We start from the raw sequence: 22,988 nt of genomic DNA on the forward strand, positions 1-22,988 counted from the left end.
TCTTGTCGCCTCCTGATCTTCGGACTTCCGGATTTACATTTACTCCTTCTATCTATCTTATCGCGATCACGAGGCGATAAGAACGCCCCGGGTCTATGAGTCGCGGCCATGGATTCCTGCCTCATTATTCTCGACTGTGCGTGGCGACGCTGCCATATACAGAATGAGTGTCATCTTAGAAGAGACGACTCTTCCAGGTACAATCTACATTGCACCAACTGCCCAGACAAAACAGGATACTGACACTTCTCAATAGACAATGTTCTAGAGTCTATGCTTCCTATCTTTCAGCAATGTGACCCTTTGAACAATAATGATCATCCTGCGAAACGGCGCAAGGTTGTTAAGAATGAAACTAAGAGTCTAAGCCGAGAATATGGGGTCTCCTCAACTGGAATTCCTGTTGGGTTCATACCATTGGCGCGACTGAAATTACGCATGGTAAGTTGTACATTATGTCCCCTCTAGTGTACAGAGACTAATTACTTGCCACCTATCACATAGAATTTACCAGAAGACTTTACGCGCCAACATTTGCCTGGATCAAGCCTCCCTAGTAAGATCCCTGTGGTCATCCAGGCTCAAATCATCAATGTGCCTCAAGAAGACCTGGAAGATGGCTCGGGTGGCGAGACCTCCTCCGTCGTCCTTAAGATCATCAATCTCGAGGCAGAGGAACTGCTGTCATATTCATGCGATGATCCCGCGCTGTTCGACCTGTTTGATCAAATTCAACTCGCTAGTCGCCTCGCCTCCGCAGATCGGTTCTCGAACCGTGTTCCGACAGCCTGCTACCAGGCGAGTTTATCTGGCTCTCCAGACGAAGGATGTCTCCATCTGGAGATAGTTGTTTTATGGGTAGATTCTCTGGAGGCTCCAGATATCAAACACTTGTCACTTCCAGTCTTGGAAGTTTTCACAAAGTACGTCCTCCAGGAGGAGTACTCCCGCCCGTCAAACTCCACCGAAGAGCGTGAACTTCGCGAAGCAGTGCTTGGTATTTCTCGAGAATGGACTCCCCGAAAATTTTATGAGAGCGTTCACGTCCCAGAGACCAAAGACAGCGCAGCGGAAAATATTAAATGCCCTGACATTGAATGTCAGCTGTTCCCCTTCCAAAGGCGAGCAGTTCGGTGGCTGTTGCAGCGAGAATGGAAGGACGTTCAGCAAGATGGCAAAATTGTCTGCCTGCAAAAGCCCCCAAAAAGCGCCCCGCCGGCGTCTTTCGACAGTCAGAAAGATGCCGATGGCAACATCTATTATTTCAGTCATCTATTCATGACTTTGACAACCGACACATCGCAGTGGCATGATGCCGCTGATCACTTGCGAGGTGGTATTCTTGCAGAGGAAATGGGCCTGGGGAAAACAGTCGAGATGATCGCGTTGATCTGCTTGAATCGCCGGGACATGCGCATCAAGGCTGATCCCGATGGACTGAGGCCTTCCGGTGCCACATTGATAATAACACCACCAGCCATCCTGGAACAATGGAAACAAGAGCTTGAAAAGCATGCCCCTTCTTTGAATGTTCATCATTACACCGGTGGCTTGAAGCGCGGAAAGACACAAGTCCAATCCGACGATTCAATGGTCGATGAGCTTGTCGGTTATGATGTTGTTTTGACCACCTACAATGTCATTTCCAAGGAGATCTACTACGCCGGTGCGGTTCCAAAGCGAAATCTGCGCCACGAAAAGAAATTTGAACATAGAAAGACACCTCTGGTTCGCATCTCGTGGTGGCGTGTATGTCTAGACGAGGCCCAGATGGTCGAGAGCGGAGTCAGTCATGCAGCGCAAGTAGCTCGCGTGATTCCCCGAGAGATTGCTTGGGCTGTAACTGGTACGCCATTGCGAAAGAACATAGATGACCTTTTTGGCCTCCTTGTGTTCTTGCATTACGGTCCGTTTTGCTATTCAAACCCGTTATGGAAGAGATTGTATTCGAGATTCGGACCTATTTTGGTCGACATCATCGGGACACTCGCTATTCGGCACAGCAAAGATAGTGTGCGTGATGAGTTGCGCCTGCCGCCGCAAAAGCGTATTGTAATCACCACTCCTTTCACACCGATAGAAGAACAACACTATGGGCAATTGTTCGAAAGTATGTCCATTGACTGCGGGTTGGATGCCTCGGGGGCTCCGCTTCGAGGGGACTGGAACCCTGATGATCCCAAGACCATCGAAAAAATGCGCATGTGGTTGAGCAAGCTTCGCCAAACGTGTCTCCATCCTGAGATTGGTGGAAATAGTCGCCGAGCTTTAGGTGGAAGTGGTCCATTGCGGACCGTGGATGAGGTTCTAGAAGTCATGATTGAGACAAATGATGCGTCCATACGTTCCGAAGAGCGCATCCTTCTTCTATCCCAACTTCGACGAGGTCAGCTCCTTGAAAATGCAAAGAGGCGTCAAGAAGCCCTCGATATTTGGCTGAGAGCATTAGACCGTTGTACGGAAATGGTCAAAGAAAGCAGGGAGCAATTGCGTCTGCTTCAAAAAACTGACAGCGACAAAAGCGGCGTAAATTCAACAGAGGACGTCGAAGAGACAGACAAAAACAGCCGCCTCGGTCAATGTCGACTGAAGCTCCGGGGTGCACTTGAGGTCCAGCACATTGCAGTGTTCTTCACTGCAAACGCATATTATCAGATCAAGAGCGATCCTAACTTGACTCAGTCTGGTTCAGATGAGTTCAAAGCGCTTGAAACGCGCGAAGAAGACGGCTATGAGGCTGCCAAGGTCATTCGCAAGGAGATGCTGACTGACATATCCCGAAAGGTTGAGCGTCACATGGAGACAATCAAGGAAAAGGCTCGAAACAAACAGTTTGTGATCATCCCGAAAATGAAGCCTGAGATCTACAGCAGGGGAATTGAGGCCTACAATCTGCTCTGCAACTTTGAAGACCTGTGTGAAGCTCTCAATAAGAATGCTGAAAAATACAAAGAATGGCGTGACATTATGGTCAAACTAGTCTCGCAGTCACTTATTGACCAGGAAGATGAAGCAGAGCTGGAGGGTAATGAGTATGAGCGGTCGACAAAACATCAAGACGAGATGTATGTCTATATGGAAGGTTTGCGAACGATGTATGCCGACCGACATGATTGTCTCACTGGCCAAAAGAATGTCCTCATATCCTATGAAGTCAAAGCGGGTATCGCCCAGGCTCAAAAGGGTGATGGTCCCTCCCCAAAGCTCTTCCTCGAGATCATGAACACCCGCAGTGAGCTCAAGCCTGATCCCGAATTCGGATCACTCCGCAAGATTGTGAGTGATCTTCGCAGTCTTCTGGGTACGCTGTATTGGTCGTCCAACTCTGGAAGTTCCCGTGCTCGCGCTGAACATGAAGTGGTTGAGTTGGTCTTGCAGAACGCAGGCCAAATGCTGGCCGAGCAAATGAAGGTATCGGCCAATTTGGACAGGGAAGTCGAAATGTTTCGCGACGCTATGAACAACAGGCTGGAGTATTATCGTCATCTGCAGCAAATTTCTGACACAGTTGCGCCGTACGATGAAGAGAGTGCAGGTCAACCACTAGATGAGGATCTGTTTGCTGCGAAGCTAGCGCAAGAAGAGCTCATTGAAGGAAGAATCTCTACTTTGAAGTCCAAAGCAAGGTATCTCGACCACTTAAGAGGCGATTCTAGCTCCGATCCCAACGCCAGGACCTGTATCATCTGCCAATCCTCTATCGAAATTGGTGAGCATGATCTTCTTATTGATCGATCGTTGTCTCCGCTAACATACATGCAGGTGTGTTGACCGTGTGTGGCCATAAATATTGTACTGACTGCCTGCGATTATGGTGGCGTGCACACCGAAGTTGTCCAATGTGCAAAAAGAGCTTAAAGTACAACGATTTTCATCAAATCACATACAAGCCACAAGATCTAATTGCCCAAGAGGAAGACTCATCTGGCAAACTCGACGCTGGAAGGCATTCTCACAATGCGATCTACAGTGACATCAGCTCTGGACTTCTTAAAGAAATTCAAAATGTTCATCTAGATGGCTCTTTCGGAACGAAGATTGACACTTTGGCCCGACACATCATATGGCTGCGGACACACGACCCCGGCGCCAAGTCAATCGTTTTTTCTCAATACAAGAGCTTTTTGGCAGTATTGCAGAGTGCTTTCGCTCTCTGTGGAATTCAAAGCACTAGTGTTGACACCAAGGATGGCATCGAGGACTTCAAAAAGAAACCAGCTGTAGGTGACCTTGACACTACCCAATGAAAACTCGCTAACTGTTCATGTAGGTTGAATGTTTCTTGATGCACGGCAAAGCGCAGTCATCCGGTCTGACTTTGATCAATGCAACCCACGTCTTCCTGTGCGAGCCACTTATCAATACAGCAATCGAACTACAGACAATTGCTCGAGTTCATCGTATTGGTCAGCATCGTCCCACGACAGTCTGGATGTACCTAGCCTCCGGCACCGTAGAAGAATCTATCTATGAAATCTCAGTTACTCGACGATTGGCTCACATTGTTGAGAAAGAGAAACGGACAGCCCCTGCTGGCGGCAGTGGTGCCATCATTAACGACCTGACTGAAACAGCTATTGACTCCGCCAACTCTATGGAAATCCAAGATTCCTCACTTGGGAAATTGATGGCAACTGGCTCCGCGGAAGGAGAAATTGTGAAGAAGGACGACCTCTGGCAATGCCTCTTTGGAAACACCCTCCAAAAAGATGGCAATGATCGTTCAACGGAGGCCGAGAGAGAGGTTGGCCGGTTCTTGAGAGGAGAGGCCGCTGAGCAGAGAGCGGAGGAGTAACCCTGGTATCAAGTGTGTCTCCAGAAAAATTTATGTCACTATATAGGCTACTTTACAAGATCAATGTATAGTCAATGCTGAAGTGATAATTCTGGTCCTATACTAGACATCCTGGCGGTCCCCAATAGATCCATTAATCCATATATGACTAAGCAGATGACTAATATCGCCAACTGCCCGGGCCCCAGTATGTTTCGACCGACTTGACGATGACGTGAGTCCTGTTGCCTATAAGTTTTGTTTATCTGTTCATTTTTTTTGTTTGTTTCTCCGAATCGCTCTATTTGATGCTCTGCTAGAATTACACCGGTTCCACGAAGCACTCTCTTTCATCATGGCGGACTCACAGAGCCCCGAAGCTCGCGAGTTGAGCCTGATAGGCAAGGTTGAATTCAGAATTGCCATGGCAGACACAGATGAGAAGCTGCAGTCATTACTGGGAACATATCTCACTCCATTGTTGCTGAAGCTGAGCTCTGACAGCGTGGAAGTGCGCAACAAAATCATCTCCGTCTGCCAGCATGTCAACACCCGAGTCAAAAACCCCTCTATTCAACTTCCCGTGGCTGCATTGCTCAAGCAATTCAAAGACCAAAAATCTCAACTTGTCAGACATTTTGATCTTATCTATGCTCAGCAGGGTATTGATCGCCTTGGTTCTGAGGCTAGAGTTGAAATTCTGCTTCCCTTGCTTCAGGGTATCTCGAAGATTGGAACTTCGCCCACTCAGGGTGCTATCGTATTTAACTTGGTTTTGCGCTTGTTGCCACTTCTGAAATTGCCATCGAAAGGCAGCGAAGAAGATCGGCAGCTGAAAGATCGTCTTGGTCTGTCAGATGAAGACTCACAGTTCTTATCCTATTGGTTGGCCAAATTGTTGCTCCTTACCCCTGGCCCCAAGGAGATTACCACATGTCCTGGTCTCTCGCCTGAGGAGTATACATTCTTGAACAAAGGCATTCCTGCAAATGAGACATGGAATCCTTCCGCAGATGGCGGCTTGAATCTGACCGAGACAAAAGTCACGGCCCTTCGTTTCATCGGAAGTGGTGCTTTCAACGATCCCCAGCGCTTTTTGCCTTCTTTGATCGCCTCTGCCGATGCCAACTCCCGCCTTGCAGATCTAGGCGATGAAACCCTCAAGCGATTTACTGCAGACATCGAGAATCCTGATGTCGTGCAGCAGTTGTATGATTTGTACTTCGGTAGCCCTACACCCGGCGGAACTCCTCCCGCTCGGCCTTCTCTCCAAGTGAGGCTTCTAGTTTTCCTTGGGAAATCCATCAAAGCCACTGCGGATCCACAGAGAATCATGAGACTGGTTGAAGATGGTCTTCTATCGGACTCAGCGAGATCCGCTCAAGGCTTGCAAGCATCGAAATTACGAACTCAAATTTTCACATTCACTACGTGGGTAGTCCGCATGGGTGCCCCTTCTGACCTCAAGCAAATCGCCCCTAAGCTCATCGCGGGATTGAAGGATTTCATTCAGTCTCAACAATGGCCCAGCCCGGCCGCCAGTGGGCAGAAATTACCTGCAACAGATCTGAGCTTGCGAGGTCTTGCGTACGAAAGCATCGGTATCATGGTTCCCAAGGTCGACTTTACAGTACAAGCCGACGAGGAAAATTTCGAATTTAACCTTGTTCGGTGGCTCTTTGCATCTTTGAGCGCCGATGACTCAAGCTCTGAAATATTCGTCAGCATCGACCAGGCGCTAGGAAGTATACTCAATTCCTCATTGGACAGCCATGACAAGACCTTTCAGGACCAGTTGCGACCCTTCCTTGTTCGTCAAATGGGCATGCAGCCCGGAGATGTTGACCCGGATACAGGTTATCGTGCCGTGAGGGGTGTTCAATATGCTGCAGTCCGGTTCGCTAACCGATTCCTCCCATTCAACGACGTGGTAGCCCGCTGGATTGACTTGATGGCTATTGCAAGAGGCCCAGAAAGACAGCAGGAAATTGTCGAGGAAGGAAAGAAAGGTCTCCACCCATATTGGTACCGACTTCTCAACCCAGCCAAGGATGGGAAATGGTCTGCTTCAGCTACACCAAAACACGATGAATCTTGGTTCGACTTCCCCAAGTTTGACGAGGCGACTCGGTTCCTGCTTGGTTCGGGTGGGCAAGAGGAATACATGAATATTCAGGCGATGTCAGCATCACAACTCTTGTCTGGTCCTTACAAAGGCTCTTTTGTACCTGCTATATCGTTCCTTCGCAATACATTGCTTTGGGAGGCATTCTCAGCCGCGAGGATTGCTGCGGATCTGGAACAGGATTGGGACTACAAGCTAGAAGTGCTTCTTTCTACCAGCCCAGAAGCCCGCTCAGCGGTGAGACAATACATCCGAAACTCTGCAAAGGATTCTGTCCTGGCACTTTTGTCTGGTACTCTTGAAGGTCTTGTGACTGGCGGGCGTGAGGGTCTACGCCAATGCGGTGTTTATTTCGTGGAAATTTGCTCGTTAGCACCTAATGACGTTGTCGAACAATTGATTTCTCGTGCAGCGACCTTAATGGAACCTATTTGCAGCAACAACCAAGATAACCAGGGTATCACCGCTCGCGCCTTTGGTATTTTGGTCTCGCATCCTGCTTTCCCAGAGGAACAGCTGAAGAGTTTCATCACTCAGCTGGCTGACGCCATTCAATCATGGAACACTTCTGTCGGCGGACAGGTTATGAGAGTCCGTGGGGCTATTCTAGCGTTATCGTATCTGCTGAGTCGACTTGCCTTCCGCAGTCTATTGAACAGAGTTCCGGAAGCACAAGTCAAGCAGTTTGCTGAGAATGTCTTTGAAATCCTAGATGTATCCCGGGATAAACTCCTTCTTGAAACTGCACAGGAGGCAATTGGGCAGCTGAGTCTCTCCGGGGTCCTATCTCTGGATATTCTCTCCGAAGAAGGCTGGAAAAAAACACAAGAAAAGCTCTCGCGCGATGCCAAGACCGAGAATCAGATCCCCATCAGCTCTTTAGGTCTGCTGACCTTGACATTTTCCCGATCTGGTTCGGAAAGTACTTTATTCGGCCATTTCTTGGACTCCCTCTACAGTCTTCATGAGATCCGCAGTCCCGAGGTTCAATTTACCATAGGCGAGGCCTTAAGCAACGTCGCCGTTGGGTGGGATTCTCGTGCTTTGATTCAAGATCTCGATGTTGATGCCGAGTTCCCCCACTCAGACGTTCCACGCGCAGTGTTTGCACAGATCTGCGACAGAGTTATTACGGACTGCATTGCGCCCAAGCCCTCTCTCCGCAAGGCGTCTGCAATCTGGCTGTTGTCATTAGTCAAGAACTGCGGTCATATGCAGGAGATGCAGGAGCGTCTGCGTAAATGCCAAGCTACTTTCAGCAGCCTCCTCGGAAATCGGGACGAGGTGGTGCAGGAGACCGGTGCGCACGGACTCAGCCTTGTATATGAGATCGGCGACCAATCCCTGAAGGACGATCTGGTCCGAGATTTGGTCGATTCATTTACTGCGACGGGTCCTAACCTCGGTGGTGGCAAAGTTACTGCTGACACACAGCTATTTGAGCCCGGTGCCCTCCCCACTGGCGAAGGATCCTCTGTCAATACTTACAAGGATATTATGAACTTGGCCGCTGAGGCTGGTGACCCAACACTTGTCTACAGATTTATGTCACTGGCCTCAAACAATGCTATCTGGACAAATCGTGCGGCCTTTGGTCGCTTTGGAATCAGTAGCATCTTCTCTGATTCTAGCGTGGATGGCTATCTGGCAAAGAATCCTAAGATTTACCCCAAACTCTTCCGTTACCGATTCGATCCCAACCCCAATGTGCAACGGTCTATGAACACCATCTGGCAAGCCCTGGTCAAGGACCCTACAGTCGTCATCGATACACATTTCGATGAGATTATGGAAGACCTCCTGAAGAGTATTCTGGCTGGCCGAGAATGGCGTGTCCGACAAGCAAGTTGTGCTGCAGTGGCCGACCTGATTCAAGGCCGCCGCCCCGAGAAATTCGCTCAATATCTTGATGAGATCTACGGCAAGGCCTTCAAACTACTAGACGATATTAAGGAATCCGTGCGCACCGCCGCTCTGAAGCTCTGTCAAACGATCACCAACTCCGTCATTCGCACACTTGAAACAAGTGGCACAGAAAAGCGAGCAGCCACTTTACTCAAAAGTGCGATTCCTTTCCTTCTGAGCGACAAAGGACTTGATGCCAGTGCGGAAGAAGTGCAAGGTTATGCCATTGGTGCTATTATCTCAATAATCAAGAAAAGCCCCGGCAGTCTACTGCGCCCGTATGTTCCCAATATGCTGGAGAAATTCCTGAGTGCTCTGAGCTCTCTAGAGCCCCAAGCTGTCAACTACGTCCATCTCAATGCGGATAAATATGGTCTCACGGGTCAGGAAATCGACAAAATGCGCTTATCTAGCATCCGTACATCCCCTATGATGGAAGTGATTGAGCGATACTTAATCGATAATCTGGACGAGAGTAACCTGGATGAGCTGGCACAAAGACTCGAAGATGTTCTCCGGTCGGCCGTGGGCCTACCCTCGAAGGTAGGTTGCAGCCGAGTCTTAGTACTACTTAGCATGAAGACCTTGATGTTCCGGCCCTACGCAGATCGATTCATTCAAATCCTCACCAAGTATGTGGTCGACCGAAACGAGACAGTCAGCGCCTCCTACTGCTCATCAATGGGCTATCTCCTGCGGCTCGCCTCAGACGACCGCGTTCTCAAGACAATTGAATTCGCTAAAACCCTTTACCTTTCAGCTGAGGATGCGACGCCCCGAGTGATCTCCGGAGAAATTCTTTACTCCGCCTCCAAGCTGTCCAATGATCGCTTCATGGCGTTTGCCGCGAGCGCATTGCCGTTCGTCTTTGTGTGCAAACACGATGGCGACGAGCATGTGAAAGACCAGTTTGAGAAAACGTGGCAGGATAACGTCGGTGGCTCCCGTGCGGTCACCCTCTACATCCGTGAGATTGTCGGCCTTGTTTCGGACAATTTGGACTCTCCCCGTTGGGCTATCAAACATACGGCCGCACGGGCGATAGCGCAGGCTGTGGTGTCACTTGATACGGAGATCGATCTTTCTACGATGCAATTGGTTTGGCCGGTTCTGGAGCGCGCGCTGGCCGGGAAAACATGGGACGGTAAAGAGGTCGTGCTGAAGGCACTAGTGAAATTCAGTAGCCAGACGAAGCAGTGGCAAGCTAGGGAAGAGTTGAATAGTCTGAAGGTGAGATTTATTTTTGCCACTTTCCCCGCGACTTTTTTTTTATTGCATGATTTTTATGTTTTATTACACGGGAAAAGGGGGTCAAAAGGAAGCTAACGCGTGTCAGACGATTACGGTTCGCGAAGCGAAGCGAGCTAACGTTCTTTACCGGCCGCATGGACTACGAGCAATGGGCGAGATCGCACAAGCACGCAAGGACCTTGATTTCATGCCAGATGCGATTAAGATAATTCCTTCCGTGGTGGAAGAAATGTGTGAGGACGACCAAATGGAGATAGACTCCAAGAATGGTGCGAATGGCTCGACCCAAGACGATACCCTTGCAGCGTGTATTCAATGCCTCCTGCAATGTTTTAACGAGGCCCATTCAGGAAAAGGTCAGTCCAATAAGATCCGGGGGAAAATCCCAAAAAGAAAAATGGAAAAAGAAAAAATAAGACAATCAGACAAAAAGACAAAAACCCTGGAAACCCCTAGCGCCATGCCCTTGCTAACACTAACCATAGCGCTGGGAGACTACGTGGAACAGATGACCGGTCTGCTGGACCAGGTCCTCCAACACGGTGGACGACAGGTCATCAGCACGGGCTACGAAGAGCTCCGGGCGTTTTTTACTCGAGTGGATCAGTGGAGCTCGGATGCCTCCGGTGAGAATCAGAGTCATATAATGACTTCCCTATCTAAACTTCTCACAAATGAACTGGATGGATCTGTCGAGGCCATCCGCAAGGGTCGTGCAGAAGCCATTCTGGCGTACCTGAAACTTCCTGCCCAAGTGCCCGATGCACTTGTCACCAGCCTGGAAGAGTGGAGAGCCAGTGAGCGATCCGGAACGGTGCAGCGACTCCTCGACGAAGCCCTCAAGCTAAGCAAACCACGTGGTTAAAGGGAATTCTAGGAGGTTATTGGTTGAACCGTTCCATCAAGTTTGGTTCAATTCTAGGAACCATGAGATTGCAGCGATCGAGAGGGAATCGAACCAATCATAGTCATGCTACTAGCTCTAATTCAGTAACCACCTGCGATATCGGGTTCCATTTTTAATTGTTTATTTGAGTTAAATCTCGAACAATTGGCTCTCATTCACACGGATTTTGGAATTTCCTCCAAATCCCGAAAGATAATGAATGCTTGAATCATTTTACATATCCCAAATTATTTTTTTAGTGCTGCGCCACTCGCTAATTCCTCGGCCAAGTCCGTTGGGAATGCGGAGGAGTCGAAAGTTCCCCCCTTCCCAGGACGTAGATCCAGACCGGGGGCCCGGGCCGATCGAGACTGCGGTTAGTTTTTTCCCACTGCATTGACTTTGTCTGGTTGTGGTGGTTAGTTGACTTCTGCTAGCTTCAACTTGATTTTTCCCTACTTTCTTCGACATTTCCCTTCATTTCCCCTTGGCCATAATTGTCCATTCTTCGGCTCCGATAAATGTTTTTTTCCCCAAAAAATAAAAAAAAGGCGTATCGACACCTTTTACGTGGCTTCAGCCAGCCCCTTCCCTCCCCCCCCTAGGTTTATACGTTTTCTGTCTCTATCCTAGTGTCTCCCCTAGTTCCCTCTAGTGCCCGGGGATAGCCCAATTCGGGCAGGAGAATAATAATAGTATCTTTCCACATGGTTGGCATCTGCATGCCATCACGGGCCCTTAAGTTTTTTTTCGCTTTCGTTCCTCTTTCCCTCTCTCTTTCGAATTAGCTCTATTTCTGTTCAATTCCTTTCCTTTCCCTTCCCAATCCCCCGGACGAACCGGATATCTACTTCGGGATCTGACCTGTTTCTCTCTTCGCATCCGAGATTCAAGATCACCCGCCACCCGTCAAGCCTGAAAACAGGGCTGCGCCATTCTACGAACCATGCATTTTTTCCTGAATATCCCCACCCTACATATATGATCACATCATTCCTCTATATTCGCCTCCCCCATATCTTATTCTTTCGCTCTTTTTCCTTCTGATCCTTGTGATTACCTTCCTTTGAGCCATTGTACTGTCTGGTTTTTTATTGGGTAAGTCACACACTATTTTTCCCTTTCTCTCTTTTTCTCCACAGCTAATTCCTTCAGTGACAGCCTTATGACGGTCACCAGTTTAGTGATGCAGAACCGCCGGAGCAAAGTCTCTGGGAAACCACCATTGCGATTGCCTATTATCGCTCCTAAAGAGGATCTTTTTGCAGGCCTTGCCAAATCTGATAAATTGATCGCGCCACCACGCATCCGCCTCCCTCCACGGTCTCGTACTGGTTGCTGGTAAGTACGCAAGTATATATTGACCCTGTTCGTTTGGTGAACACAAGCTTATTCTTTTTTCTTTTGTTCAGGACCTGTCGAGTGAGTTCTTAATTTTTTGTCTTCTTCTCTGGGGGCTTTTATTAATTTGGGTTTTTTTTCTTTTTTGAACAGAGTCGAAAGGGTGAGTTTCAATATTCTTTTGGCCCCCAACTTCGTGGCTGACATTCTCTCTAGTCAAATGTGATGAAGGACACCCGCAATGCAATGTAGGCATTCTTCACCTCCTATTTTTTGGGGAGAAACTTTGTCTTTTTTTTTTTCTTTCTTCATTTTACTCATGGGTTTTCTAGCAATGTACTCGTCTAGGCCATACTTGCGATTATCGCCCTCGATTGGCGTTTCGTGATGATACCCCTCGCATTATGGGACGTATGGCCGATGTGAAGACGAATGGTCATGTCGTGTGGGATCGTAAGCACCTTTGATTGGGCTCTCGTCTATTAGAATAATTCATACTAACCAGAGTAGTTACCTCGCCCAATTCCAATGATGAGAGAAACGACTATTTCGCTCTCGGGGATTCTCTTCCACCCTTTTCCTTACTCACTTCAGATGAAGACAGGGAAAGGAAAGCAGAGGCGTTTAGTCCCGGCACATACCATGTCGTTATGACTCCAGACAGTTTCTCCTCACTGCCTGAATATGCAGACGATGCAGTCGAGAAATCTAGATCCAAGTCTGCCAGCGAATGTAGGAGCTCGGCGGCAAATAGCCCCACATCTGCAGTCAGAAGCGAATGCAGTGTGAGAGGCGAAGATCCCAATGTGGTCATTTTGAAGACTTTTGAAGATGTCACTCGGCGCTCGCCGTCAAATGGGAAGCTTTCAAAGTTCTCGCCAACCTCTGAGATCTCAGATCCATTCTGCAATCTGTCTCTGTCTCCTATCTTCACTTCTCTTCCCTCACCAGATGTCAAAGCCGAGGAAATCTCATTTTTGGACCCGCGCCTCGATCAGCAAGCTCAAGACTCTACCCTCTTTTCACACTTCCGCCATGTGGTATGGAGGCAACTCTTCCCTCACGACCATAGGCTGGCTGATTCTTCTGGGTCTGATAGCCACTTCATGACCCTCAGTGTGGACTTCCTAGAGCAGGAAGCCATCCATTTTCCTCCAGTGAGTGACACTGTATCCATACTTTATTATGTTCATACTAACTGTTTGCAGCTCTCCCATGCTATGATGGCCGTATCAGCCCTTAGTCTGTCGCACAGCGGCACAGGTCACAATGTCGATGCGCTACAATATTACCAGCAAGCGTTTCCATCTCTTCAAGTCAGCCTACGGAACAATGATGATCTTGTTTCGGATGGTTTGTTCCTCACTCACTTCCTGCTTCTCATTTACGAGGTAAGAACTTCCGACTCGCTACTACGACCACATGTACTCATATTGGTTTAGATCGCAGCCGCTGAGCCGCACGGCTCAAATCTCTGGTCCCACCACATCTCTCGTCTCCTCCACATCGCTTTCCTGCGACGAGAAAAGTACGGCCAGGAACCCCACCCCTTCATCCTCTGGTGGGTATCACACATTGATCTGTACGCCCTTTTCAGTGGAGCAGGGACAGGAGAGTTCGTCCGTGCCGTCATCGATCACCAGATGCTCCCCGGATCAGAATCTCTCCTCTATCCCAATGCCCCTGAGGGCTACAGTGTAATCTACTCGGATGAGCATGAGAGCTTGCCCATCATCATGCGTCTATATCACGACACATTCCGACTGGCTGCTCAACTTGGCTTCTTGGCTAGTCAGCTTCGTCACGACAAGCAAAATTTACCTTTTGCCGAGTTCAACGAGCGATCACAAGAAATCAGTGACCTTCGTCTAGCATTCAGCAGACTTTGGGAATCTCCTGATGTTGCGTTCTTACATCAACATCAGGATAGTCTCCCGCGGCGGTCTAGGGAAATTATGCAACAGGTTAGTTCCTCCCTTGTTATTATCTTTAGTTTTGTTCCGAACTAATTTCCCCGTCTCTAGTCGGCAACACTATATCATGCTTGTCAGCTATTTTCCTACAGCAGCATGTGGCCTCGCCAGCGTGTTGATGGCGAATACTCCTCTGACGGAGAAATCGACCACCATGCAACTGAGATCTTGCGTTTAGCCGAGCGAACTACACACACTCGCCGAGCTGATCGACACTTTTTAGTATTTCCCTTGTTCTTGGCTGGTGCTACAGCCTCGGCTAGTGGTCTCAAGATGATGGCGATGGAATTGATGACGAGTATGGAAGATGAGGAAGATGGTATGGGCCGCAATGCTGCTACCACTCGTGCTATTCTTCAAGTCGTTTATGAGCGACAATTGGAGCGACTTATGCGTGTAGGTCATACATTTGATGTTGATTGGTCTGATCTGATGGCCCAGGAGGGTCTTCAAATGGTCAATTTCGGATTTTAATTGCAATTTGTGGAGTTTTGTGTTCTTTTTTCGGGGGTGGGAATTGGCGCATACTTGCGGGGAGGCATTTGGTTTTTTTTTTTTTGTTTTACTTATATTTTGTATTATGTTTTGACTATGTTTAGCATGATTGACGATGGATATGGGTTGTATGTATATAGACACGAATTAAGGAATCCTTGGAATTTACTCGGGCCGAGCCATTACAGATTAGATGTAGATATAGTTAGATATAGATATAAACAAACAATAAACAGCTCTTTAATATAATATAATCTACTATACTACATAACATATAACATATAATTATACATAGTTATATACTATTTCTCGTTATAACTAACTACTTATGAACTTACTAAGTCAAGGCCTCAAGGCAGCAATTTGTGATATTCTCGTCACCTGCGGGGTTCGGCGTCTCGCCCTTTTGGCGCCTGCACCAATTCCATAGATCTTCTCGGTTTCATCGTTTTCTCGTTTCTTTTACTTTGAATTTGGCTTTTGCTTCTTTTGAGACTATTCCTCTGTGCTGATTCTATGAATAGTCTCTACACATAAGCAGTACCCCTCACATTTTCAAAAGGATCTTCGGCTGATCTCCGTATTCGGTACGACTTTCTGTGGCTGGATTCTGTCTTCTGCAGCTTTCTAGCCTCATTAATCGGCGCCATGAGTGGCAGCAACCGTTCTCTTCATCCCGAGGAGCTTTTCCTCAATGATACTGATCTAGAATCGCCTGTCGTTGGTCCTAGTCCTCTACGCATCAGCAAACAGGACTCGTCATCTCCAGCATCGGCCTCGGGTTCCAGCCCCAAGCCAAATAATGCCCCGCTGCCCTATCCCGACGAACGTCAGCGTTCTCAAATGCGCACTTCCAGTCCAAATGATCGACGCCCCGATATGAGATATGGCTCTCCCCCAGCTGGTTCTGGTTCTGTGAGTCCCAACGAATACCCTTCAACTTTGCGCCCGCGGGACGGTCGTGAGCCCCGTGTCGCAACATTGGCCGAGCGTAGAGGTGCTGCCCCTAGACCGCTACCCGAATCGCCGAGTCAAGATACACCAATCCGTGAGGCTCTAGCTGCTAGGCCCTTCCCTCGTCCCCCAGCTGGGCCTATCCCTGTGGATGCAGCAAACATAAATCAATATGGCCATCAACAATACTACCCGCCCCCGCAGCGCCAAAGTTCTGTATTTATGGCACGTCCTCCATCCAGTCTACAGCCCTCTCATGGCGTGCTCAACCGCTTCAGCTCAACCGCTTCCACATCCACGACTCGCGCCGAACGTGGTTCTCCCCCACCGCCCGAGACGCCTGTCGTCCCACCCGGCCAACAGTCTGGCTCTGATATCGAGGCCCGGTATGCTGCAGCTGGCATTGCGGGAACCGGAACCCTGCAGAGCATCACGTCGCCAAATGTTGCAGCGCAACGACGCGCAGAACAATATTCGGGTCAACACCCGACTTTCCAGCCACCTCAACCGCGTCCTTGGACTCCGACTGAACAACCTGGGTCTCAGCCTCACGGTCCTCCTACCGTTTACCAGGGTGGCGAGGTCGTGAGTGAAAATGATCGCCCTACTCCTCAACCTGGCCCTACTCCTCAACCTGGCCAGTATAGTAGCCCACCGCCTCGGGCCCATCCAGGCCAATATGGTTCACCACAGCCTCAGGCTCATCCAGGTCAATACAGCAGCCCACCGCCCCAATCTCACCCAGGTCAATACAGCAGCCCACCACCCCAATCTCACCCAAGCCAATACAGTGGATCTCCATCTCAACAGCTTCCTGCTTCCTTGCCACAACAGCAACCAGAGCAGTTAGGAAGAGTCCCACCCAACCCCTTGGAACAAGACATGGACCGGATGCGCCTCAGCTCCTCTCCTCCTCCTGCTTATTCAAGTGTCCCCGGTACCTCTGCTTCAAGTCGATATCCCAATGAAAAGCAAAATGCTGCTGCTGCTGCTGCTGCTGCCACTGGGGCTGCTATGATGCATCCAGCTCTGGCAAATCACCCTGCTGTTGCAAACTCACCTTCGCCTGCACCGGTTGCCTCGGCTCAGGATCATCCTGCCTTTGCAAATGATCCAAGACAGCAGCAGCAGGAACAGTCTCCACACCCCCCTGTTGCCAGTGATTTGTCCGGGTTCCACCATCAGACAATTCAGGCCACTTCTCCCGGTCCTTCCGGGGCAAGCCCAGCATCCCCGCCACCTCTTCCTGAAGGGTGGATTGCTCATATGGATCCGAGCTCTGGGCAGTACTATTACATCCATTTGCCCACGCAGTCGACTCAATGGGAGTTCCCTAAGGGACCTACGCCGCTCAACCTCAACGATACACCCATGTCACCAGTGGGAAGTGTATATAGTGCCCATCCCCTGGCCTCGCCGGGCCTTTCAGCTTTCGGAAAGCATCCTCTTGCATCCCCTGGCGTGCCTTTGACCCCTGGCTTTGAGAGCCTGCAGTCTCCCACAATGACTGGGTTTTCCGGCCCTCCTCCCAGCAGTGGTATGGACTTGTACAAGACTGCTCCCACTAACGGTGTCTACTTTGGTCCTTATCTGCGATACACCAACATGGACCTCGAACGTGGTCTTTGGTTGGGATCTATTCTGCTCGTGACGGATGCCGCACAACCGCCTACAATTCACATGCATCAAAGTGTGGACTTATCTCCAAACCCACAACAGCTGAAAGCAGTTAACATTGCGGCTCACCAGCGCTGGACATTTTACAAATATGAAATTAGCCTGCAGATGGACGATGGAGGTCCGGCGAAATGGACATATGCAATTACTTCACACCTTGGCTGCACCCGTTACGAGTTTCTCGTCGCTGGTCGACATGAGACTAATTGGAGGTTCATTGCGACCTCTGGAAATGACTTTTCGCTCAATGTCAATGCCAATGAGCGCGCTCGTCTCGGTGGTGCGGGCTACATGTGGAAGGATATCATGCAGAAGCATAACGAGATTGGAGGATTTCACACCCAACTGTGTCTTGGTGGCCAGATCTATGCAGATCGCATGTGGAAAGAGATCCCGTCTCTCAAGCAATGGCTGACTATCAGTGGAAAGGAGGCTCGGAAGAACGCTCCTTGGACCGCTGCTAACCAGCAGGATGTCTCCCATGCATACTTCCATTACTATACCAGCCACTTCGACCAACCCTATCTCAGGGAGTCTTTTGCGCAGATTCCTTACATCTGCCAGATCGATGATCACGATATGTAAGGAACCCATGTTTGCAGGTTCAATGTGAAATACTAACATACCGCAGCTTCGATGGCTTTGGCTCGTATCCTGAACATATGCAGTTCTCTAACATGTTCAAGAACATCGGCCGCATCGGTATCGAGATGTATCTTCTCTTCCAGCACCACACAACTCTCGATATCCTCCGCAATGTCAACAACGACATGGACCTGTTCACTATCACCGGAACAGGCTGGCACTTTGTTAAGTATCTCGGTCCTGGTGTTGTTGTCGTCGGTCCCGATTGCCGCTCCGAACGAAATCCCCATCAGGTCATGGCTGGCCCCACGTACCAGGGTCTCTTCCCGAAGATCGCAATGCTTCCGCCTAGTGTGCAGCACTGTCTTTGGATGGTCGCTGTGCCGCTTATCTATCCACGACTGGAAACCGCAGAACATATTGCCCAGACTGTCGCTACGGGAAAGCGCGCCGTAACTGGTGCTTACAATGTTCTGGGTAAGGTGACCAGTTCTGTGGCCGGTGTCGTGGGTGCCAAGGACTTTGTTGGATCCGGCTTTGACTCGGTAAAGCGAGCTGTGGGCAAATCGGGACTTATGGGTGGTATCCTGAGTCCTTTCGGAGAGTTCAACTCTATGGATGAGCTACGAGATCAGTGGACGCATGAGTCGAAGGTTTGTTCCCCGTCAATTCTCATAAATGGCTGGAAACTAATTACAGTCAGGATCTCGAGCGCACATACCTGATCCGCACCCTCCAAGGGATAGCTCACCAAAAGTCTCTCCGTATGACGTTCCTCTCGGGCGCAGTCAACGTCTGCGGTGCTGGTCTCGTCCACGATCCTTCCAACCCCTCGGATCACAAGACAATGTATCAGCTCATCGCCTCCCCCGTTGTCAACACCCCTCCTCCATCCTACATAATCAAGCTCCTGCACAGTCACAGCAAGCCCCTGTACGTCCCTGCCAACGGACATCGGTCATCCGCCCAACCTAGCGATACCAAGGAAGATATGATGGAGATCTTCCAGACAGACGTCAACGGTCAAGCCCGCGAGCACCGCAAGCTCATGGGCCGCCGGAACTATGTTGCTATTGTTGCATATGATCCCGAGACAGTCAGCTCGCCTTATGGTGGATCACCTCAGGGCTCGAACAGTAAGCTAAGTCTAGCGGCGGACTTCATGGTCCAGGGTGAGGGGGCACTCGGGAACGTGGTTAAGTTTGGACCTGTTATTGTGCCAAGTTTGGAACATGGCAGGTGAAGTCCCGTTGAGTTTTCATTGACCATGTAATGTTTTTTTTTCTTTTTCGTGCACATCATTTACTAGCTGAATTGTCTTTTGGTGTTTGGATATCCGTCTTCTGTTGTTTTCTAGCCTTCTTATGATAACGAGACTGCGCCTCTGTTCTAACATTAGAATTTTCCCCATCCCTCCAGTACATCAATACCTCGGTGTGGCGGTATAATATATCTTGGACAAATATCGAATATCGAGGTTGTATAAAAGCTCAACTAGTTCTTTATAATGTCCTGGTGACTTGTAGCTATAACTATATCATGTAATACCATAAGACTTGCGTTGACATACATGAAGTATACACATGACTCAATAAAATATAGGCAAGAGACAACCCGAAGCCAGAGAGAGAACATATTCCCACGATCCGGAATCGAACCAGGATCTGTGAGCTCCGAGGAGCCTAGGTATGTGCGCCTATACACAAGCCTACCGGTCAGGGCACCATGCTGCCATTGCACCATCCTGGGTGGATTTTGAAAGGAGGGAAAGGAAAGGGAGGGACAGGGTATGGGAGGAGAGGTGAAAAAGGGAAGAGGAAAGGAGAGGCATGAGACTACTTATGAGTATTGCCCGCCACTGAAGAGGGGCGAGGAGAGAAAACGTATTTGATGCTCCGATGCTCTAAGGCCTAATCGAGTCATGTTATAACTCCGCGATTAAAGCAGAATCGGGAGACACAAATGATTTGACTAAGAAGCTGAAAAGCATTTAATGTCGATAGATATGGCTAAATAGGTATCATAGATAGGTTTAGACGATATAAACGAAAAACAATCTCAGCTTCAAAAGCACATCTAATCTACCCAGTCGGATCTCCCCCCGGTACACAAAGTCCAATGCGCCAAAAATAGTCCCGATGGGCATAGAACAGCTCCCAAAGTCGATACCTTCCCGGTATAATAGACCAGTCCCAACTAAGAGCAGACAATTCGTCCTTGCTCCTGCCACAGCTAGTATGATCCTGACTTCCACGTTCTCCCATAACAACTTGATCTTCCCTAGAGACAGACTCATCGTGAGAACGACACTCCGAAGTAGAAGCCGACGACCCACGGGAGTGCATATCTCGATATAATCCAAGGAGAAGAGCAGGCGCATCAGATCCGGCAATGCACCTTGGATCACAATCACCCGCGCACACATGCACATCCTCCAACGCGGGAGGAAGGTCCGATCTCGAGATAAACATCTCACCCGCATGGGCCCGATATCCCCATTCCCGAAGCGGAAGCAAAGGAACCGGATCATCGATGTGGGTCACGCGTCGGAACCGCTGGCCCTTCATGGGAGGAATGGTAACGGCATCCCTGAACCCGAATTTCTCGTCGAAGAACTTCACAAAATCCCCATTTCCTATCATCGGTTCACCAAAGGTTGTTACCAACGGGTCCCAGCCTTTAAGTCGCATTTCTAAACCCGCTAGTGCGGCTACCGCACCGCCGAGGGAGTGGCCTACGAGTGTTACTTCGTAATCGGGGTATTTCTGCAATGCCGCTGCGACGTGTGGGAGGATGGTGGTGCGCGTGTGGACCCAGGAGCTCATGAAACCGGCATGGACGGTACAGTTGTCACATTTTGGTCCTGGAGTTGAGGGTTCGCCTGTGTATGGGATGTAAGACTGGGGGTAGGCGGATAGGTCGATTATCGTGTTGGTTATTGAATAGGTGCCGCGGAATGCGATAATGATCCTTTTTGGGGTCGTGTGTGAGAGTGCAATGTACCCACATGAATCGGATAGGAGAACTCCCGTGTTCCACGTCTAGTATATGGTTAGTTGGGGTTTGGGGTTTTGATAGGGTGGGCACTTACGGTTATCAGCTCGAAATCAGGGAATTCAATGCATCGGCTAAGACATTGGAATGGCTGCTGTACTCCTGTTGTACCTACACAGTATGAGATATCCACCAGGCGGGATAATTCTTCGAGGGAGTCGAAAACATCGCGCGAGACATTTTCGTTTTGGGCGGTGACACCCAGAAGATATAGATATAATAGTAAAGGAATGAATAGAACATTAATCATGGTGAAGCATATTGGATATCCAGGAGTATTATATTAGGACTCCCTTCATAAAGAAGAAAAAGAATAAAACTTGGAAGAAGAAGAAGAAGAAAGAGTCAAGTGACGTGAAAGAGTGACTGGAATCCGGGGTAAACTTGTTATGTCATCGATAATTCTGATTGGCCGAACTATGTAGATCACGGGATATGTGCAATGAAGACGATTGGATATTCTTTTTTAGTTATTCAATACTTCAATGCTGCACTCCTACAGGGAACAAGTATGTACTATATGCAGCTCAGTGCTACCTCAGTGTTTTCTCACGTGGACCAGATTACCACACGACCATCGATACCGCTTGCTATGATATCGTTAGTTTTGCAAATCAAACCAAGACAAAAAAAATATGAGAATGCTTACTGCTGAAAGAGCTGACACCTCCGTTGGTTTCTTCATGAACCCGAATGGTGTTCACTGTATTCTGGTGGGTGGACTTGAGCTTTGTATCAGCTGAGGACTGGCCCTTGAGATCCATCTGTCGAAACATGTTCAGAGCAGATTCCTCGCGAGCACCACTAGCATCACCGGCCTTCTTCTCTAGAGACCCAGCAAGTTGCCATCCATTCTCATCGCCGCGGAAGCGGAAAGGCTCGCAGTCCTAGGGGTTGGTTAATGATAGACTCATACCATGAATAGAGATAACACTTACATGTCCAGCTGCAATAATCTCCGTCTCACCGTTCCAGATGAGGCTGTTGAGAGGCAGCAGACGCGTAGAGATGTTCAACATCGCCCGTGGGGGCTGCTCTGGGGCGCTGGGGTAGACGATAGTCACGCTGCTATCGTGTCCAGTGAAGGCAAGGGCATTGCCGCTGGGTGAGAAAGCGACACCCTGAATCCAACCAGCAGTATCATTCAAGTATTCACCGCAAATAGTGTTGAAAGGCAGACGCTCACCCCAAGCACTAGGCTCCGGGCGGGTGTCAATGCCCTTGATGAAACTAGAAAAGACGCGGGCATGGGAATCGGTGGATCCAGCTGCCAGCAGGACTGAGTTCGGGTGCCATGCCAAGGTTGTAATGGTGCTACGAATAGGCTTCTTGAGGTGCTTCGAGATCCACCAGTCGTTCTCCTCCTCGAAGTAACAGACAGCGATCACTCTAGCACCGGAGCCAACAGCGAACTTTTGCTCAGAGGGAGACCAGCGCACGAATGTTGCAGCACGGTTGATTCGGAGAAGGACGAGGGTGGGCTTCCAGCCGGAGGGGGTCTTTTCCCAGACGTAGGCATTACGGTCTATCCAACATCTGTTAGTATGATTTGTATATTTAGAGTGAACAAGTGGATTGAGACTGACCCTGCGAGCAAGTCACGATTCGGCCACTGTTAGGAGCAATGTCAACACTGGTGACGGTCTTCTCGTGGCCCTTGAGTTCATCGCTCAGCGCGAACTTGCTGCCTGATTGTTGATATAGCTCTACATTGTTCTCCCGAGCGACAGCAAGTGTCTGCCTGTCGGTGGAGAATGAGTGGTCTGCGATTGGAGCATGGAACAGATGGTGAACTTGAGGAGTGGACATATTGGCGATTGAATGCGACAGGAGGATCTCTCTACCGTCGGTGGCTTGTGTACTTGCGGGAACTGGGGGAGGGGAGCTGATGACGCCCCGAGTGGGGATTAGGTAAGTATTTAGTCACATGACCAGAAGCTCATTTTCAATCGAGAGTTTTGACATTCT

At 49.3% G+C, this 22,988-nt stretch overlaps 6 protein-coding genes across 6 annotated transcripts; 4 read left to right on the forward strand and 2 right to left on the reverse strand.

Annotated features, from left to right (window-relative positions):
* Window positions 1–258: 258 nt before the first annotated feature.
* Window positions 259–4,795, forward strand: N7529_007893 (uncharacterized protein; the record flags this gene model as incomplete). Its single annotated transcript, XM_057243420.1, has 4 exons — window positions 259–441; window positions 505–3,709; window positions 3,763–4,220; window positions 4,271–4,795. Coding segments are annotated over 4 exons (4,371 nt in total), but the record flags the coding sequence as incomplete, so codon positions are not given.
* A 334-nt stretch (window positions 4,796–5,129) lies between these two features.
* N7529_007894 (ECM29 family proteasome component) lies at window positions 5,130–10,920 on the forward strand (the record flags this gene model as incomplete). Its single annotated transcript, XM_057243421.1, has 3 exons — window positions 5,130–10,034; window positions 10,141–10,411; window positions 10,541–10,920. The coding sequence occupies 3 exons, from the start codon at window positions 5,130–5,132 to the stop codon at window positions 10,918–10,920; spliced, it is 5,556 nt and encodes a 1,851-aa protein (XP_057094959.1).
* A 1,766-nt stretch (window positions 10,921–12,686) lies between these two features.
* Window positions 12,687–14,729, forward strand: N7529_007895 (uncharacterized protein; the record flags this gene model as incomplete). The annotated part of the gene is made up of 5 exons (XM_057243422.1): window positions 12,687–12,735; window positions 12,793–13,439; window positions 13,491–13,673; window positions 13,725–14,246; window positions 14,307–14,729. 5 exons carry the CDS (start codon window positions 12,687–12,689, stop codon window positions 14,727–14,729), a joined length of 1,824 nt encoding a protein of 607 aa, XP_057094960.1.
* Window positions 14,730–15,398: 669 nt separating this feature from the next.
* On the forward strand, window positions 15,399–19,209 carry N7529_007896 (WW domain protein; the record flags this gene model as incomplete). The annotated part of the gene is made up of 3 exons (XM_057243423.1): window positions 15,399–17,962; window positions 18,013–18,619; window positions 18,670–19,209. The coding sequence occupies 3 exons, from the start codon at window positions 15,399–15,401 to the stop codon at window positions 19,207–19,209; spliced, it is 3,711 nt and encodes a 1,236-aa protein (XP_057094961.1).
* Window positions 19,210–20,047: 838 nt separating this feature from the next.
* Window positions 20,048–21,270, reverse strand: N7529_007897 (lipase family protein; the record flags this gene model as incomplete). Its single annotated transcript, XM_057243424.1, has 2 exons — window positions 20,048–21,007; window positions 21,058–21,270. The coding sequence occupies 2 exons, from the start codon at window positions 21,268–21,270 to the stop codon at window positions 20,048–20,050; spliced, it is 1,173 nt and encodes a 390-aa protein (XP_057094962.1).
* Window positions 21,271–21,569: 299 nt separating this feature from the next.
* On the reverse strand, window positions 21,570–22,829 carry N7529_007898 (WD40 repeat domain-containing protein; the record flags this gene model as incomplete). The annotated part of the gene is made up of 4 exons (XM_057243425.1): window positions 21,570–21,610; window positions 21,670–21,907; window positions 21,959–22,545; window positions 22,607–22,829. The coding sequence occupies 4 exons, from the start codon at window positions 22,827–22,829 to the stop codon at window positions 21,570–21,572; spliced, it is 1,089 nt and encodes a 362-aa protein (XP_057094963.1).
* Window positions 22,830–22,988: the final 159 nt, after the last annotated feature.

This window comes from Penicillium soppii (assembly GCF_028829465.1).
Source record: "Penicillium soppii strain IBT 18220 chromosome Unknown utg000006l, whole genome shotgun sequence".
NCBI classification, from domain to species: domain Eukaryota; kingdom Fungi; phylum Ascomycota; class Eurotiomycetes; order Eurotiales; family Aspergillaceae; genus Penicillium; species Penicillium soppii.